Source organism: Dermochelys coriacea, chromosome 9 (assembly GCF_009764565.3).
Source record: "Dermochelys coriacea isolate rDerCor1 chromosome 9, rDerCor1.pri.v4, whole genome shotgun sequence".
Lineage (NCBI taxonomy): Eukaryota > Metazoa > Chordata > Testudines > Dermochelyidae > Dermochelys > Dermochelys coriacea.
Window position 1 is genome coordinate 28,892,615 of NC_050076.1, and position 18,961 is coordinate 28,911,575.

The 18,961-nt window shown below is 43.4% G+C and overlaps 1 protein-coding gene across 3 annotated transcripts in view; it reads left to right on the plus strand.

Moving 5' to 3' along the window:
• The window catches only part of LOC119861060 (ceruloplasmin), a 34,968-nt gene that overhangs the window by 7,372 nt on the left and 8,635 nt on the right, over positions 1 to 18,961 (plus strand). For all 3 annotated transcript variants that reach the window (XR_005294786.2, XM_038415514.2, XM_038415516.2), the window contains exons 3-13: positions 1,532 to 1,744; positions 2,323 to 2,496; positions 3,364 to 3,618; positions 5,592 to 5,757; positions 7,151 to 7,290; positions 8,193 to 8,333; positions 8,470 to 8,681; positions 9,344 to 9,494; positions 11,737 to 11,949; positions 13,679 to 13,886; positions 16,973 to 17,112. Coding sequence is in view for 2 of the 3 variants with exons in the window: in XM_038415514.2 (XP_038271442.1) it covers positions 1,532 to 1,744; positions 2,323 to 2,496; positions 3,364 to 3,618; positions 5,592 to 5,757; positions 7,151 to 7,290; positions 8,193 to 8,333; positions 8,470 to 8,681; positions 9,344 to 9,494; positions 11,737 to 11,949; positions 13,679 to 13,886; positions 16,973 to 17,112 (2,013 nt within the window). In the remaining variant the exon portion in view is untranslated. The remainder of the gene's footprint in view (positions 1 to 1,531; positions 1,745 to 2,322; positions 2,497 to 3,363; positions 3,619 to 5,591; positions 5,758 to 7,150; positions 7,291 to 8,192; positions 8,334 to 8,469; positions 8,682 to 9,343; positions 9,495 to 11,736; positions 11,950 to 13,678; positions 13,887 to 16,972; positions 17,113 to 18,961) is intronic.

Here is an 18,961-nt window from a genome sequence, read left to right on the forward strand (position 1 = left end):
AATACTGTAGTGACTTTAATGTGACTAGTGCTTATTTAATAGAGCACCCATCACAAATGCCATAGATAACTCAAGAGCTGGAACTGAGCCACAGGTGTAAATCCTCAGTTGATGAAAATTGTCACAGTTCTATTGAAGTCAATGAGCGTTGCCCCCATACTAACATTCAGTTGGGGTGTTTTTCTTGGCTAGCTCCCAGTACTAAAAGGGGAAGGGTCAATGGGAAATCAGGACCCTGAGACTGACAGTCCCCAGGAACAATGGGGAGGGGCCAATGCTCCAGATCAGCCTGAATGACAGGGAGGGCAGGCTAATCAGGGAGTCAGGAGGTCAGGGAGGTCCCGTCCTCTGTGGGAACTGAAATTGTCTGGATCAGACAGAGTGGGGCCGAGCTAAGGAGAAAGCAGGGGCTAGAGCTGAGCTGGGGAGTAGAGCAGTGCCAGATCCAGAGGGGCCAGAAAAGCAGCCCAGGAAGCAGGTCAGAGTTGGGAGCAGGGCTGCAGCCACAGAGCCAGAGACACAGTCCAGGGAGAGCAGATCCTGTGCTGGGAGCAGAGCTGCAGCCACAGAGCCAGGTGTGATTAGCAACTGGGCCAGCCAAGGGGGGACTCTGGGCAAAGGGCCAGCACAGAAAGACACCCCCAGCCAAGGGTCCTTGCAGGTCAGACTGGGAGGGGGATCTTAACCTGACAGGGGGTTGATACTGGGAAGAAGGGTCCCACCACCCAAAGCCCTGAGGTGTGTGCCACCCCCAGAGCAAGTGTCCAACCCGCAGTATCCCTGCAGCAGAGCCAGGGCCTGAGAAGAAGGCCTGGGACCTACAAGGAACAGACTGTGAACTACCCTGACATTCCAGAGAAGCTGTTTGTGATGTTCCCTGCCACAGAGCGGGGTGATGTGTTTCCCTTAACCTTTCCCATTTTTCCTTATTCTTTTTTAATTAATTGTGGATTAAATAACTTTTAATAGCATTTGCTTTAAATTGTGTGTAATGATCAGTGGGTCAGGGAAGTGCTCAGTGCAGAGAGAGTACCCCAGAGTGGGGACACCCTAGCCCTATCCTAGGTGACAGCAGCAGTGCTGGGGGTTGAGCCCACCAGAAATCCTGGGCCCAGCGGGTTACGAGGACTTTGCCAGACAGGAGAGTGGAAGGGGAGTCCTCAAGGGCAGGGAGGCCTCTGGGTAAAGGAAGTGGGAGCGAGGACTCGGATCCTTTCACTATCCCACCTCACCGGGGTAGTGCAGAAGCCAGGAAAGTTCCCCACAATAGCGGGACCATTCCCCCACTTACATTTGGAAGTCTGGACTATGTTACTGCCACAATTAGTCAATGTCAAAGCATTACAGGTGCACTGTTACTGACTTCTTTTAGATCATGCGCAATCTCCATTTTACAAAGTGTAAAATGTCCAAGAGTCATCTTCAGTAGCTTTACCTAAAGCACTCACAATCTTGCTTGTAACCTGTCAATCTTATTCTAAACCATGAAGGAGATGTTACCATTGACTGCATTGAATGTTATGTACCCTAGGTGCTTTTTATCCTGACAATACCAAAGATTTGCTAAAGAAAGATGATGCTGTGAAGCCTGGAGAACTGTATACATACAGATGGGATGTAACAGAAGATCATGGTCCTGCTGAGGGAGATAGTAATTGTATGACCAGGATTTATCACTCACACACAGATGCCCCAAGGGATGTTGTCTCTGGGCTTGTTGGACCTTTGATAACTTGCAGGAAAGGTAAGAGATATAAAATATGTAAACAGCAGGAAGCAGAAAAGTGAAACTTGGTTTCTATTTTCATAAGAGATAGATCTTGCTGTGTAATGTTGCTATATGCTTTTAAACAGTGTTTGTATTTCATCCCAGAGTCAGCTGCCTTTAAGTAGGAATCCCTGAGTATAGTATGAAATTGTGAATATTGAATAATTTATATAGCTTGTGAAGTGCTTTGGAATAAGTTGGAATGAAAGGCATAATATGAATATAAGGTATTGAGTGTGGGGGTTTGCAAATGTATAAAATGTAAGATGAAACCTACCAGTTACATGTACATTATTTTGATTTTATTTAAAGCAAAATCTGGTGAAAGGTCTTTCCTCTCATATTTGGCCTTAGAAATGAGCAATAACTTGTTATCAAAACACTTTTTGTAGTGTCACTCTACATTATCTTTCTCTTAGAAAGATCTATAGGAGACAGACATACCAACTCTTATTTAAAAGCAACCAGTAAAAATCTACCTTAATGTTACTATAGCTAAGAATTGAGGAAAGGAGCATTTCACCAGCCAGTCTATGAAAATGACTATTTTTCAGGTACACTGGATGGGGGAAGCGATAAACACATTGATGCTGAATTTATCCTTATGTTCTCTGTGATGGATGAAAATTTAAGCTGGTATCTGGATGACAATATTGAGAAATATTGCTCCGAACCTGCCAAAGTTGACAAAGAGAATGAGGAATTCCAGGAGAGCAATAAAATGCACTGTAAGATTTTTTTTTTTTAAAGAACTGTTGTTCATTGTTGTATCCCATTAACATTCCCTTTCTAGTCTCTAAAAGGTGAGCGATAGCTAGGTTGTATGTTTAATTAAGCGCTTTATTCTTTTTAGATCTTTTCATATAAAAAGTGAAGGTTTAGGTCCTGCTTCTGCTCCTGTTGAAGTCAATGGGAGTTTTGCCACTGATTTTAGTGTGATCAGGATTGAGGCAATACTTATTCATACTAGAAACAAAAAGAGTAAGTATCTGTCAGGATCAGAGGTGTGGGAAAACCAAAACCATGTAATTGTGACAAAGGGTATATACAGTCGGTCTGAGTCACCTACCAAGCTGCTCAAATTGCTGTTGAATCTGTACTAGCATAGGTTTCAGAGTAGCAGCCGTGTTAGTCTGTATTCGCAAAAAGAAAAGGAGTACTTGTGGCACCTTGTTAGTCTCTAAGGTGCCACAAGTACTCCTTTTCTTTGTACTAGCATAGTTTCCCAGACCACTGTAAGCAAAGTTTGTTTCCTCCCCCCAAGCATTATACTGTACTCCAAAACACAGTCTGTGCTGCTTAGTGTCACCACAGAAGCTAGCCTTGAATCTGTCCTGAACTAAACATTCATGAAAAGGACTGATGATCACACTGCAAATACTAGCCATGCAGATCAGATATGGATTCAGGTTTTGGAACCCCATGGCCTAATGTGAAAGTTGCTCAGAATCAATTTTGGTTAGAGCTCAGACCTTTATAGTGTAGTGGCAGTGATTTTAGTGTTACATGGTTGGCAAAATAACAAGTTTTTGCACAAAGGTCTGTGAGCCCTGTGATGGTGAATATATAATAAATAGCCTTTCTTATTTTTTAAGCAATCAATGGATATATGTATGGATATCTTCCCAATCTCACCATGTGTGAAGAAGACAAAGTGAAATGGCATCTTTTTGGCATGGGTAATGAAGCTGATGTCCACTCAGCCTATTTCCATGGACAGGTTTTTACAGAAAGGAATCACCGCATTGACTCCATCAGCCTCTTCCCTGCTACGTTTGTTGATGCTCTTATGGTGCCGAAGAACCCTGGGGAATGGCTGCTTAGCTGCCAAGTCAATGATCACATAGAAGGTATGAAATAAGTTACTGTCTATTGTATCTTACAATCTACAAGTGAGTGAGGCATACTTGAGTGTTTTATTTGGCATGCCATAATCATCATACAAAAAACAGAAGAGCCACAGTAAACTTTATATAAGTGGATACAAGACCCGAGCCAGAATTGGAATGATCTAACTATTTGAATTAATTGTGCCTGAGCTTACCCTTTACTGAGTCACTTTTGTGTGAACGTTGACATTTGGAAGAAGGCCATCTGATATATCACAGTCTAGTTAACAAAGCCGTCTCACATTCTCAGCAGCTCATCTAGGAATGCATTACACTAAGGGCTGAACCAAAGCCCAGTGAAGTCAATGAACATGTTGTCACTACTTGGATTCAATAATATGTGGGCAGGAACTGGTTCAGATTCCAAATGTAGATGAGTAAAGCCATGATTTACACAGGATAAGTTTACCTCTGCTTGCAAACGGGGCAAGCTCAGCCAGTGTGAACCATAGCTTCTTTTATCTACATTGGTTGCTGGCCACCAGTGGCTGAATTGGGGCTCATTTCAAGTTCAGGTAAGGCCATAGTAATTTATTCCCAAAGGGTGGAGGGGAGTCGGGTAAATTCACATTTTAACCTAGATGTTCCTTGGAAAGTTCCTTAGTTTATCAGAGACAGGGTTTATATTTCCATTCTCTCTATATATATATTCCTATAGCTTCCATTATTTATTAAGTATAGCATGACATGCTATTTATTTCAGCCCAGAGCTTTGCACGGCTCTCTCTCCTTCTCTGACTAGGAATTTCCAAAATAAATCACTGGTCAAAAAATCCCTGATTAGAATCTGAGTTAATAGTATCCCACTAATAGTTTAGCCTGATATTGGTAATCTCTCAGGGGGACTAGTCTACACTACAGTCAACTATGCTGAGGAATCAAGTTTCAGTATGGTTGTCCTGATGTGTTTTAATTATAACCAATTTTTTTTTAAAAATAGGAGCCTAAAAGGTAGGCTCCTATATTAACATTAGGCACCTAAATAAGTGGCCTGATTTTCAAGAGTGTGAGCATCCAGCTGGCCAATGGGAGCCATTGGGTGCTCAGCAATTTTGCAATATGAACAGGACCTACTTGTAATTTGAAGAATCATTCTGATCTATCAATGCCACTGAACAAGGGGAAAAAAAGACTCCCGTTAATGTCAGTGGGCTTTGGATCAGGACTTTATGTATGCTCAATGCAAAGTATGGAAAAAATATCAGGTGATAAATGGATTATGAAGATTTATACCGTACTTCACGGCCCATTGTGTGGCTTTTTCTCTCCCATCTAAGGCCTGGTCTACACTTAAATGTTTTGCTGACACAACTACATCAGGCACCCCCAAAAAAACCCCACCCCTCAGACTCCTAACTGATGTAGCTCTGCCTGTAAATGTTCTGGTGTAGATGCAGTTATAATGGCAAAAAAGTCCTTTTGTCAGTATAGCTAAGGTTTAAGTTCTTTTGTTGGTATAAACTCCATCTCCACTAGGAGGGTTTACTGGTACAGTTATACTTGCAAACTGTTTCTAGTTTAGACAAGGCCTAGGAATTTCACAGATGAGTCACTAATTAAGTTCTGATTGAAAGCAGAGCCAATTTAATATGCTTCAGCCTAGGCAAAATGCTATCTGACAGTCTGTTTTCACTCAATCCTAATCTTATTTGTCACTAACATGAACTGTACCTTCATAAAACAAAGACATCCTTTACCAGCGCATAGCAACTTGCGATGCATACTATTCACTAATTTGGCTTGGGTGTGGTGTTTCATAGAGTTTGCTTTTGTCTGTGATTTGTATAACCTACAACAGTGAGTCCCAGGGGAAGGAAACAGACAATTTTAAATGAGAGAAGGGGGGAAAAAAAAAACAGGGTTCATATAAAATCCCCTCCCTCTCCACTTAAGATTTGTTGTATTTGTATCTCTCTTTTTTCTCCCTTCCCCAGGTGGTATGCAGGCCATTTTTGAAGTAAAAGACTGTAAAAAACCTACAACAGATCACAATGAATATACAAATGTAAGACATTACTATCTTGCAGCTGAGGAAATTATCTGGAACTATGGTCCATCTGCAATAAACCATTTTACAGGACAACAATTAGTTATTGACAGGTAAATACCTCCTATTAAGTAAGAGAGCAGCTATAGAATATTGCTACAAGCAAACAAGCTTTGTTTACAAAAACTGATTTGGTTTGAATATGCTAAATATACACCATCATAAGGAGCCACTGATTTTTAAGGAAAAAAAATCCTCCTTGTTTTCAGTGCTTCTTTAAACATTGATTGCAATATATAGCCCATAACAATTATGCCTGTTACTTCCCTTGAGACCTTGAAGCAAGTTTCATTGTAGCATTAATAACTACACTGGAATGAAGAAATGTTGTATCACCATATATGGACAACAATCAGGGTCCCTGAAAATTTCAGGACTGGTCATCCATCAATCTAGAGTGGTAAGAGAATGGGAATCAGAGGCCAGATCCCAGCTGGTGTAAGTTGTCAAAGGTCTATTGAAATCAGCAAACAACATATACCAGCTCAGAATCTACACCTTATTCTAGATCTGATTCTGCTAACTAAGACTAAGGGCTTGTCTACACTACCACTTTACTGCACTGCAACTTTCTCGCTCAGGGGTTTGGAAAAGCACCCCCCTGAGCGCTCCAAGTTTCAGTGCTGTAAAGTGGCGGTGTAAACATTGGGGGGGGGGGTTTACAGCGCTGGGAGAGCACTCTCCCAGAGTTGGTGCTGCGTCTACACAGCCATGTTAAAGTGCCGCCGCAGTAGCGCTTTAACGTTGCTAGTGAAGACATACTCTTAGTCAAGTCATTTAACACCTCTATTCTTCGTCTATCAAATGGGTTTAACAACACTTTGTTACCTTCCTGGGCTGAGGCTTAATTAATTAATATCTGTGAAGTGCTGTGAGATCATTGAATGAAAAAGGCAATAACAATTAAAAAAAAATCCCAGAGTAAGCTTTCATGAAATCTGCAAACTGTTTAATTGTTTTTACAGTCTTATTTCTCTATGTTCTTGTGTAACTCATAATAAAAATACCTTTTTTCCTAAAACCAGAATAAAAATTACAAAGCACTGGCCAGAAACTATTGTTTGTGGGTCTCCTAATGCACTGTGTGCATTAGAGTAACAAGGCAGGATCTCAGAAAAGAAAGACAAGCTGAATTTAATGTAGAGGTCTGTTAGGCTTTTTCTGCCTATTCATGATTCCTTTAATTGCTGTTTCAAGTTATAATCTGATCTAGCGGGTAGAGCACTAAAGTGGGACTCAGAAGATCTGGGTTCTATTTTCAGCTCTGTTCCTGCTAGGTGACCTTGGGCAAGTCACCTCACCTCCCTGTACCTCATTTTCTCAAATATAAAACAGGGAGGATACTGCCCTCCTTTGTAAAGCACTTAGAGATCTACTGATGAAAGCACTAGCTAAGAGCACGGTATTATTATTAAAAGTTATTTCTATCAAATTTCTTCTGAACAGTGAGTCTCAGACATTTTTTGAACAAAATGAAAAAAGAATTGGTGGCTCTTATAAAAAAGCGGTTTATAAGGAGTACACAGATGGCACATTCACAAAGTGTAAGAAAAGACTCCCCGAGGAAGAACATCTTGGACTCTTAGGTGAGACTGTTTAAAACAATTTAAGGCAAAGCTAGAGGAGTTTGTTACCTTTCTGAACCTGCAGCATTTGTAAGCCCCCTGAACATGACTGGTTTGACTGGCAGAGCTTACAAATGATACTAGCTTCATATGGGAGAAACGGTGGAAATGACAAGTTATACTGGCACTGAGGGTTAAGTCAGCTCCATGAATGAGCAGGGAGGTGGTGCATGGCATCTGCTACAGAGTAAAAGAATGAATGGTAGGAGGGCAGGTGGTGCTTTCATTGACTGGGTTACTTCTGTTGAGGGGTGAGTGAAGAAGTACATAAACTGAATGGGGGGAGGTAGTGGTAGAGCTGGTGTCTGTGATGGGCAGGCTACCAGGAGGAGATGGAGGATGTGCTTGGGCAGCAAAATGATTATAGGGTTGGGGTTACATGTGCTGTTGCCTATGAAGAATTACACCTGTTGGGAATTAAATGGAAAAGAGAGAGGGTTCAGACAGTACTTCTATCATTCCCTGTACCCTCTGGGGCTACCGTTAGCTGAAGAGAACACTCACCACAACCCTTCTTGCCACTGTACCTTTCTTCCCTTCAGTTTCCTCTTCCTTCCTTTCCTCCCTGTCTAGCCTCTCTCTGTCCCCACAATCATCCAGTCCCCGTAGCTTCTACCGTAATGAAAGCTGGAGCCCAGCTGCCTGTGCTGGACTCCAATGAGTGACCCCTGCAGCTGTAAATGCAGCAGTGTATTCTAGATCCCAGAGCACTTTACAGTTGGCTAAGATCAGGGTATATTTGTTCAAGGATTCAAGGAGGTAAAAGATTCTGCTGTCTTCCACAAGTCCTGTGTCAGTCCTTCAGCTTTATGTCCCACCTGGATCAAAACAGTCTGACCATTGAAATCTGTGCTCTTTACAAGGACCTGTCATCAAGGCAGAAGTGGGTGACATCATCAGGGTGACCTTCAAGAACAATGGTAGTCACCCCTTCAGCATTCAGCCTCATGGTGTGAGCTACAGCAAGGGCAACGAGGGCACACTGTACCATACCATCTCTGGAGGTGAATATGGAAACCAGGAGATTCCTGCAGAGAACAAGCAATTGTATATTTTGATGCATTTGTGATGAAAAGTAATTGTGTTTATGACCAGGAGCTTAGCTATTGAGCTTGATTTTTAATGCTGATTTTATAATAGGCACTGAAGTGCCTGCTTCACACGTGAGTCCTGGTGCTACATATACGTATGAGTGGAAGGTGTCAGAAGATGTGGGTCCCACCCAGGAAGATCCAGATTGCTTAACCTGGCTTTACTATTCAGCTGCAGATTCAGTCAAAGACACCAGCTCTGGCCTTGTGGGCCCTCTCTTAGTATGCAGAAAAGGAACTCTGCTTTCCTCTGGGAAACAGGTAATTCAAGGAGAAAGTGAAAGTGTTTATATCACTCCAACCCAATCTGCTTTTCCTTCCTGAACTGTGACTTTAAAAGCCTGCCAGGCTAAACACACTTTCCTTTGGGGTGTTTTTTGTGGGGGTGAGGGGGAGGATGTTTGTCTTGTTTGTTTGGGGTGGTGGGATTATTCAGCAGAGAACTGGGAATAGGCTATTTCTAGATAATGGTAAACAGTAACTAAAGATTGTCACTATTTAATGGGTGTTTGTTGGTATGAAATGTGGGTTCCAGTCCAGTTCCTGATGGGCTGACATACACATCACAAAGCCGCCACCACCACTGCCACTGGCACCAAGTGGCATCCTGGCTGGCAAATCTCAGCAGGGAGTCCAGGGACTTGAATGATATAGATACTGAGGTTCCCTCTCATCTCTAGAGGTGGTCTCTGCAGGTCAGTAATGGGACAGTTTGGCAGAAGCGTGTGGCTAGCTACAGACCAGATATGATGGCTAGAGAGTTTTGAGTTCCTCAGATGAAAGGTTCTATCCATCCATCCATATTTATGTTTTTCTCCTTTATGGTAAGTTATATTCACAAAGTAACTTACCAATAGAAGCCCTTTGCTGTTCTTTAGTTTACTCATTTGTATTTTTCTGTTTGCGCTGGTTCTTATCCCCAGAAAAATGTAGACAAGGAGTTTTTCCTACTTGCTACAGTGTTTGATGAGAATCTGAGCTGGTATTTGGATGATAACATTTTGATGTTTCTAATAAATCCTAAAGACATTGACAAGGAAGATGAGGACTTCCAGGAGTCCAACAAGATGCACTGTAAGGACTTAACTTTATTATAACTAAACAGGCAAATACACTTCTACCCCGATATAATGTGACCTGATATAACACGGGTTCGCATATAATGTGATAAAGCTCTGACATGCCTCTCTGAGCAGTGTGTTAAGGGGGCCGGGCCATGGCCGAGGGGTTCGATAAGGGGCAGAGGGTCTCGGGGGCGGTCAGGGGCTCCCCAAGAGTCTGGGAGACAGGAGCTGTGGGAGGGCACTTTTGGGGGCCTAGCATTCCCAGAGTGGCTCGGGGGATTAGCAGGGGGCCGGGAGCAGCCTGCTCCGCTTCCCTCACCCCGACCCCAGCTGTGTCGCTCGGGGGAGGGGGCTTGGGGGAAGGGATCCCCCCGCACTCACCGGCAGCGGTGGAAACAGAGCAGCCTGGCCCCACCCCTCTCCACTCCGCCAGTTCCCAGCCACTGCGCTCCGCTTCCTGCCACAGGTGAGTACGGCGGGCGTCCTTTCCCCAATGTCCCTGCACTCACCGGCATCGGGAAGCGGAGCGCCGCGGCTGAGAGGTGATGGAGTGGAGTGGAGTGGCTGGCCACGTTACTCTGCTTCCTGCCGGTGAGTGCCTGTCAGGGGGTGAGGAGTGTGGATAGGGGTCAGAGCAGTCAGGGGACAGGGGGGTTGGGTAGGGGGTGGGGTCCTGAGGATGATTAGGGACGGGGGTCTCTGTAGGGGGCTGTCGGGGAACAAGGAACAGGGGGCAAGGTGTGGGGCAAAGAAAGTTTGATATAACACAGTCTCACGTACAACGTGGTGAGATTTTTTTTGGTCTCCCGAGGACAGCGTTATATTGGGGTAAAGGTGTACTTTATACAGCATGTTGTCAGTATCTCTCACACACCCACACACACCTCCCTTATCTCAGTTCAAACAAATTATAGTGTGTGCAGAATTACATTTCTACATCTTTCTATATAGAAAGTTAGAGGCTTCATTGAGACTATTTTGAAAATGTGGTTCAATTATTTTTAAGGAATTTATTTGTAAAAAGCTCTTTTGCTGTACAACAGTGTATAAATACAATTTAAAAATTTCTTCCTAGCAGATTGCAGCAAGGGACAAGAACGTACTTGGTACAGTTAACCAACTGGTGTAGATATAGGAAGAATATTATTGTATATTAATTAATGCAAACTGAATATTAAGCATTCATTGAGGATTAACATCTTTATAGTGGATCCATTGTATGGTGGATAAAGGTCACTTAAGTAACAGTTTGAGGATGTGTTTGTACTCAGTTATAATCTACAGCTCCCCTATTGTACAGTAAAGTATCTTCAAACAGCTTTTCTATTGGCTACTGCTTCCCAATTCAGCCCCAGCTGACAAATTGAGTCTTTAACAATGGCATGATGGAGTTTCATGCTTATTGTCCCTCAACAGCTTCTAGATCAAATACATTTAGATTTCAATATGTGTTCCTCTCCCCCTCCCCAAATTACTAGCTCTGCATGCTCTAGGTGCGACTTGGGCATCAAGCATTTGTTTATCTTTTGTGCCTCATCACCAAATTCAGCAAGCCAATTTTGGTCTCACTGACACCTGTGCAACTCCCCTTGCCTTGAAATTAGGCCCTCCATGACACTTGTGCAGCTCCATTGCCTTTGCTAGGTTTGCACAGGTGTAGCTAACTGACATGTAGGTCTGGTCTATACTGCCACTTTACAGTGCTGACACTTTTTCACTTATGGGTGTGTGAAAAAACACCCCCCCCCCCGCCCGAGTGCTGCAAGTTTCAGCACTGTAAAGTGGCAATGTAGACAGCAGTGCTTTAACATTGCTAATGAAGACATACCTTTTAATTACATTTAATACTCAAGAAGGAATAGAATCCGTTTTGTTCTCTTAGCTGTATTAGCCCTGAAGTGATAGCTGAAGTATAAAGCAGTGAAACTGTATTTTAGTCAAATGTGTTCGTGAATACACAGAGGAAGCTGATCTGTTGAATAAAAAGGTTCCATTTTCCCAATGGCTTTTCATATCAGACTCGTACTTTCAAAGAAAATAAATTATGTAATTCAAAGTTACTGAATATTTTATTTATAAGAACTAGAAAGTTTAGAAGTTGCTTTGTTCTGACAATGATAGAAGAGGACAATGATACATTTTGCCAGACTAGGAAATCACATTATCCCACATATGTTACTAAATATGGATGCAACAGAGAATGTGTTACATGCACTAATCAGAATACTTTTGGCTTTCACAACTTTCTGTAGCTATTAATGGATATATGTATGGAAACCAGCCTGGCCTTGAGATGTGTAAAGGAAACACTGTTTCTTGGCATTTGATTGGCTTGGGATCGGAGGTTGATATTCATGGCATCTACTTCTCAGAAAACACTTTCCTAACTAAAGGAACAAGAAGGGATACAACAAACCTGTTTCCGCACACCACTCTTACTGCTATTATGGAGCCTGACTCTGAAGGTGAATAAATGACCATCCTTACCATCCTCTGATATAGTCATTTATCATAGCAAAAGTAATATTAGCAGCTTAGACCAGGAAATTCATTGTTAATCATTTTATGGCAGTAGTTCTCTGACAATGAACCATGGACCACCAGTAGCCAGTGGAGCCCTCCCAGTGCTTTGCAAAATGACACATTTTAGTAGTAGATTGTTCTTGTACATTATGCCCTGTGAAAGGTGTGTGTAGTTTTGCTTCGAGGAAGCAGCACAGGGAAGGAATCATATCTCAGGCAGATACAAGTCTTTCCCTGTTCCCTATTTCCCATTACTAATAGTAGATTGCTTCCCCCACTTCTCCCTTCACCAGTGAGGCTGTGCTGGCCAGCACACAGCTGGAATCAAAACTCTACCCACTCCTTGCCTTCTTGCTTGCAGGGAGGTAGTAGGTATGCAGGTCCTTCTGACCCCAAACCCAAGGTGTCCGGAGGTTATGCAATGGCACAGAAGAGCAGGAAGTGGAATCTCCTTGCATCCTTGCCTGGCTGGCTGTGTAGGTCAGGCCACAATCTAGTCAATTTGAACCAGGCAGTGAGTTGCTAGGCAAAGAGAAGGTGATTCTGTTCCAAAGTGGTCCTCAGAATGAAAGTGTGAGGACCGCCACTTTATGGAGCATTGCTTGCTAGAGAACATGACGACTGAAAGAAGGTATAAAACTGAGAGCAGTTTTAGATGTTGGCCCGAATTCAAAGGTACATAGGCACCTAATGCCCAGATTCAGGCACTTAAATCTTGGGTTTAGGTACCTAAATCCCAGTTTTGGCTCCAGCAGGGTTTTGTGGATCACAATGAGCCCTGTAGGCTCTTAAACTCACTCAGTGACTTAAGTTTTCAGGATAGAAGTTCCCTCTACCTATGTTTCTGTCTCTGGGCAGGAACATCTCCCACCTAAGCCCTAGAACAATCCACAAACCAGGGGAAGACAGGCATTCAGCTGCCTATGTTGTCCATGGGGCCAGATCTGTTAGGCATCCTCTGACTACTAAGTATTTATTCACAATGGAACACTCACTGGGTCTCAGAGAGAAAAAATGACTTTGTGGTTAGGAAATCCACCTCAGAATTGGGAGACCCTGGCTCCAGTACCCCTGCTTCAAATCACTCTTTCATTATTTAGCTATAGGGAAAGAGCTTCACCAGGACAAACTGGGAGAGCCCCATATCAGAATATCCCATAGCTCAGTGATTAGTGCACTTTCCTGAGAGGTCAGAGACCCCTTCTCAAATCCTTTTCCCCCACCCCTGGCAAAGAGGGAGTAAAAACTAAACCGACATCCTAGACAACCAGCTTTAACCAATAAGCGGGGGGATCCCCCACCACTTACAACTGTTGTGTATGTAGTGAGAAGTTACTTAGGTGCCCGAATTGCTAAACAAAGAGATTGGCACCTTCCTTCGGTACCTATTTCTGTGAGAGGGCTGGGGGCTAGCACAGTTATTTTGCCAGTATTTACAGGTGTTTAACTTTACTACTGAGTAGGACCATTGGACAAGCACCTTGCATGTTGCTAGATCTTATAGTCTGTGCTTCAAGCAGTTTATAGTCTAAATCAACACAGGTGATCCAGCACAGACATAGAGGACACACAGATTGAGGGTTTCTATCTGTGCAGGTTTTTTTTTTAATCTTCTTGCTTGTTATATGTGTGTGTGTGTGTGTGTGTGTGTGTCTCTCTCTCTCTCACTAGGGGTTTTTGAAGTGGAGTGCTTGACAACAGATCACTACACCGGGGGCATGAAACAGAAATACAAAGTGAAAAAATGTGATTGGTGGAATCTGTTTCCATCGCTATATTTGCATGAAAAGACTTATTATATTGCAGCAGTGGAAGTTGAATGGGACTATTCTCCCAACAGGACATGGGAACATGAGAAGCATGAATTCCATGAGGAAAGGTAATAATGAATATCCAAAAACCCTATCACCAACATATTTGAGACTAAGGGCACGTCTTCACTAGCCACTCTAAAGCGCTGTAGCGTTGCTAGTGTAGTCACTGCATAGCACAGGGAGAGAGCTCTCCCAGCGCTCTTTTAAAAAACAAACAAACACAAAAAAAAACCTCCACGAGGGGCATAGCTACCAGCGCTGGGGCACTGTCTACCCTGTCACTTTACAGCACTGAAACTTGCTGCGCTCCCCTTTTTTCACACCCCTGAGTGAGAAAGTTGCAGTGCTGTAAAGTGCCAGTGTAGACAAGGCCTAACTTGTTTTGGTTATGGATGGTGGGCGGGAGGAAACTAGCCTTGGAAGGAAACTAGCCCAGGCATCTCCTGGTGGGCCTTGTGTCACAGGGTTGAGCAATCCCAACTGTGTGGTGCTTCTTTTACAGAATTGTAAAAGACCCTTGTTTACAACTCCCCTGCTGATTGATGCTCGTGTAACACCTGCTGGGGTGTGGCTTACCACCTTTGTTTTCAGTAAAGAACTAGCAATGCAGACTCCCAAACCTGCAACATATTTCAACAACCATACAGCAAAATCTGAATTTCATACCCACAAATGATATACATATTTTGACGGAACAGTAGGTTTCAGCAGATCATGACCTTTCCTATGACACCTCACATGACATACTTTGTACAAAACACATATCATAATTACATGACACTGGTGAATATGGGGGTGTTGAGGTATATAATGCCACAAACACTTACATGTAACACCTTACCTACTTGCTTGGAGAACCCCATGCAGGGTTTAGATGGTAAACATTTACCAAAGAGAATTACCCATCTCTTCTTTACTTCCCACATATGTATAAATTCCTTTATTTTAAGGAAAACTGTTACTCCATAACCAGATCTGCATCACTATGAAGCCTTAGCCTAGATGGATTACTACTACGACTAGTATTATTATCTCAGTCAGCTGATTGTTTAGTTTGCCCCAGTTATGAGTTCATGTTAGTGAGAGCTAGGGTGTTTTATGACTGAGTCCCAGCCGTGGTATTCATTGCCTACTAAAAATTTGTCTGGCTTCCAATTCCAGGCAAGGCTATTGAAATATACCAAGTAATTGTTTATATTTATACCTGTTAGTTTGCTCATATTTTCATTCAGCTGTCCCCACCCCCACCATTTCATTGTTTTTTCAATTAACTACCCTGTTCTCCAGCAATTCTCAATCCATGCAGAGCTCTGCAGGCTTCTTCCTATCCTTGGGGACACTTGGGTCTGGGTCCACAAAGGGATTTAGCTATTGGGACATTAAGAATTGCAACACCTACTTTTTGGGCACCTTGAAAATTACTGTAATCCACAAAGACTGAGTTATAGGTGCCCAGGTTCCCTGTACAGTGAATGGGAAGAGATAGATACTTAAGTATGGGATCCACAAAAGCCAGTGTGGGGAGCCATCTAAGCTAGCCAATAGGAGATGCCCCCAAGGGGGGGGGGGTCCTAAGCCATACTCCTCCCACAGGGTCAATGCTGTGACACAGAGGCCCAGTGGTGCCAACTGCATTACTCTGTTAGCAACTCCTAATTGGCCTGACAAACTCACTACAACTAACACATTGCTTTCATGGCATTCATCCATAAACAGCATCTTTTAAAGTATCAGATGGAAGCTGGTATCACACTGGTCATGGATAGTGTTGTGAAAAGCATGCATTGATATTTAAAAAGTTATGTATAAATACTGGAATTATATTTTAAAGTCTAAACAGGCAGAGCTGACAAACAGGCTTTTTCCCAGACAGGATGTAAGACATGTATCTCTCAGTCAATTGTAAATTAAGCATTGTAATCTAAGTCTCCCATCCACCTGCTCATGGTGCATGCAAAGCACCGGAGACTAGGACCACAGGGGGTTCTAGACAATGGACTTTGCTTCAGACAAGGTTAACTTGCTAGGAGTTATGATTTTTAATCTCGTGAGGTGTGTTATACTTGTTTTATTTGTAACATATTACCCTTTCTCACTCTTAAAATCTTAACCTTTGTGAACTTATACTTGTTTTCAGTATAAACAGATTACAGTGCTGAGGTGTTATAATGGCGCTGATACTCAGTTGAATCAAAGAAGCTGGTGTGTGTGTATACTAACAAACCTGATAATTACTGAGAGTGTCTATGGAGGGGACTTGACACAACAGGGGGATAGATGCTTCTGAGGTGTCCAGGGCCTAGAATACACCAAGTATTATCTCCAAAGCAAAGCAAGGGCTCGCAGAGCCCTGAGGATTTTGTTTCGGTGGCTAACGGACAGTGTCAGGGAGCTGACCCACACATGAACATCAGCAAGACTCTCTCACTGAGTCAGGGGGTTGGGGATGGGGAAGGGGGGAAAATGGTGGCCCACAGTCCGGGGTACCCTGAGAAAGTGTCACAGGCACTGAATTGCAGGCTGCAGTGAGGCACCTCTCTCTGCTTGCAGGGATGCTGGAACAGTTTGCATTTTGGGGGTGCTGAGAGCCATTTAACCAAACCGTAAACCCTGTATATGATAGAAACCACTTCACACCAGGGGTGTGGCAGCACCCAGGTCTGCTTGTGATCCAAAGCTGGGAACCCCCCTCCAAGAGTGAGGCAGTTTAGGCGCCAAAGCCGCTTCTGGTGAGAACAGCTTCTTTATCAGCCTAACCCCAAACAAAATGACCAGGGTCTCAGCTAGGTACATGGGCAGGGACCCACTGTTTAAATACACAAGTCGTTCAGGTCCATTGAAGTCGATGCTCACGTGCGTAAGTACCCTGCTGAATTTGAATCTTTGTAGTTGTAGGCCTCCTGATTTCTGCTGAGATTCTAGCTTCTTCCCAGTGGCTTTTTTCTTTATGGGCCAGAGACACGTCACAACAAAAAAATATTTATACAGTAGAAATAGCCAATTCAGTGGTACATTTACCGTAGCATTTAGCTGTGTTTGCAATTTTATTATGGTTAACTGTACAGGGTCCTGACATACTGTTGTGAAGGATGTGGTAGGAACATAGAAAGAGGCTTTTATTGAATTCCTGAGTTTGTCTCCTTTCCTCTAGCCCTGGAAATCCATTTTTAAATAAAGAAGATAAGTTCATTGGTTCGAAGTACAAGAAAGTTGTTTATAGGAAATACACAGACAGCATGTTCAGCACTCCCAAGGAAAGGGCAGAGGAGCAGCAGCATCTGGAAATTTTAGGTATGGTCATAATAAATTTAGACCTGACAGAAATGCAGACTTTATGAATCAGAATACAGTGATATCTACTCTACAAGACAAACGAGAGAGTAAGCAGAACAACACTGGGCCTGCTTCTACTCACGCCAGTATACCTCCTTAGGACTTGAATGTAATTAGTCCTGATTTACATAGATGTAAGTGAGATTGGACCTGTGTTTGCAGTAGAATAGGAAATCCCAATTTATGAACGCATGCATTATATTTAAGGTACATACAGCACTGTTTTCAAACTTGGTCTAAGATTGGACAGCTAAATCCATACGGATTTCAATAAAAGTTACAGATGCTCATCACCTTTGAAAGTTAGGCTACCTACTTAGGTGAGTCACTGCAATCACAAGTTTGAAAATATTGGTCAGAGTAATACATCAGCTGTGTCCATTAGTTGAAATCATCAATTGTTTTTAAGCTGCTGTCATACACATTCAACTATCACATTACGTTATAATCTGTGCTTTTGGGTGCAGTTGTGGTGTGGGAGGGGGTACAGGTTCTGGGCTGGAGCCAGAGATGAGGGGTTCAGGGTGCAGGAGGTGGATCCAGGCTGGGGCAGGAGCTAGGGGTGCAGGCTCTGGCTAGGGGTGTGGGCTCTGGGGTGGGGCCAGGGATGAGGGATTTGGGGTCCAGGAGGGAGTTCTGGGCTGGGGCAGAAGAGTTTGGAGTGTGGAAGAGGATTCCGAGCTGAGGTGGGGGTTGGGACACAGGAGGAGGTGAGGGGTGCGGGCTCCAGGTGGTGCTCAGATCAGGCAGCTCCCCATAAGTGGTGAAGTGTCCCTTGGCTCCTAGGCAGAAACGTGGCCAGGTGGCTCTGTGCACTGCCTCCGCCCAGGTGGCCACCCCTCCACCTAGGAGCCAAGGAACATGTCGCCGCTTGCAGGGAGCTGCACGCAGACAGGTAGGGAGCCTGCAAATGGGACTTTTAATGGCCTGGTCAGTACCAGGTGTCGAAAACCGGACACCTGGTAACACTAACAGAGGTTCATATTGCAAGGTGAACTGTCAGGAGGGAGGTTACTAGTGGAGTTCCACAGGGATAGGTCTGCTAAAATCTTTTTAATATTTTCATTAATGACCTTGGCACAAAAAGTCAGCGTGTGCTAATAACATTTGCAGATGACACAAAGTTTGGAGGTATTGTCAATATAGAGAAGGACTGGAATATCATACAAGAAGATTTGGATGACCATGAAAACTGGAGTAATAGGAGTGGGATAAAATTTAAATAGTGCAAGGTCATGCACTTGGGGATGAACAACAAGACTTTTTGCTATAAATTGGGGACTTAGTCAGAAGTAACAGAGGAGGAGCAGAGGGACATGGGTATACTGGTCAATCACAGGATGACTATGAACTGCCAATGTGATGTGGCCATGAAAGGCAAATTCAATCCTAGTCTGTTTTAAGTGAGGTATTTCCAGTAGAGATAGGTAAGTGTTGTTACCATTGTACAAGACATTGGTAACCACCTCACCAGGAATACTAGTTTCCCATGTTTAAGAAAGATGAATTCAAACTAGAACAGGTGCAGAGAAGTGCTACTAGGATGATCAGAGTAATGGAGAACGTGCCTTACTAGAGGAGACTAAAGGATCTAAGGGTACATTTTCACTACCCACTGGCTCGGCAGGTAGTGATCGATCTATTGGGGATCGATTTATCGTGTCTCATCTAGACACGATAAATCGATCCCCGAATCGATGCCTGTACTCCACCTTGGCAGGAGGAGTAAGTGGAGTTGACAGGGGAGCTGCCCCGATCCACTCGCCGCTGTGAGGACAGCCAGATAACTTGAACTAAGATACTTCGA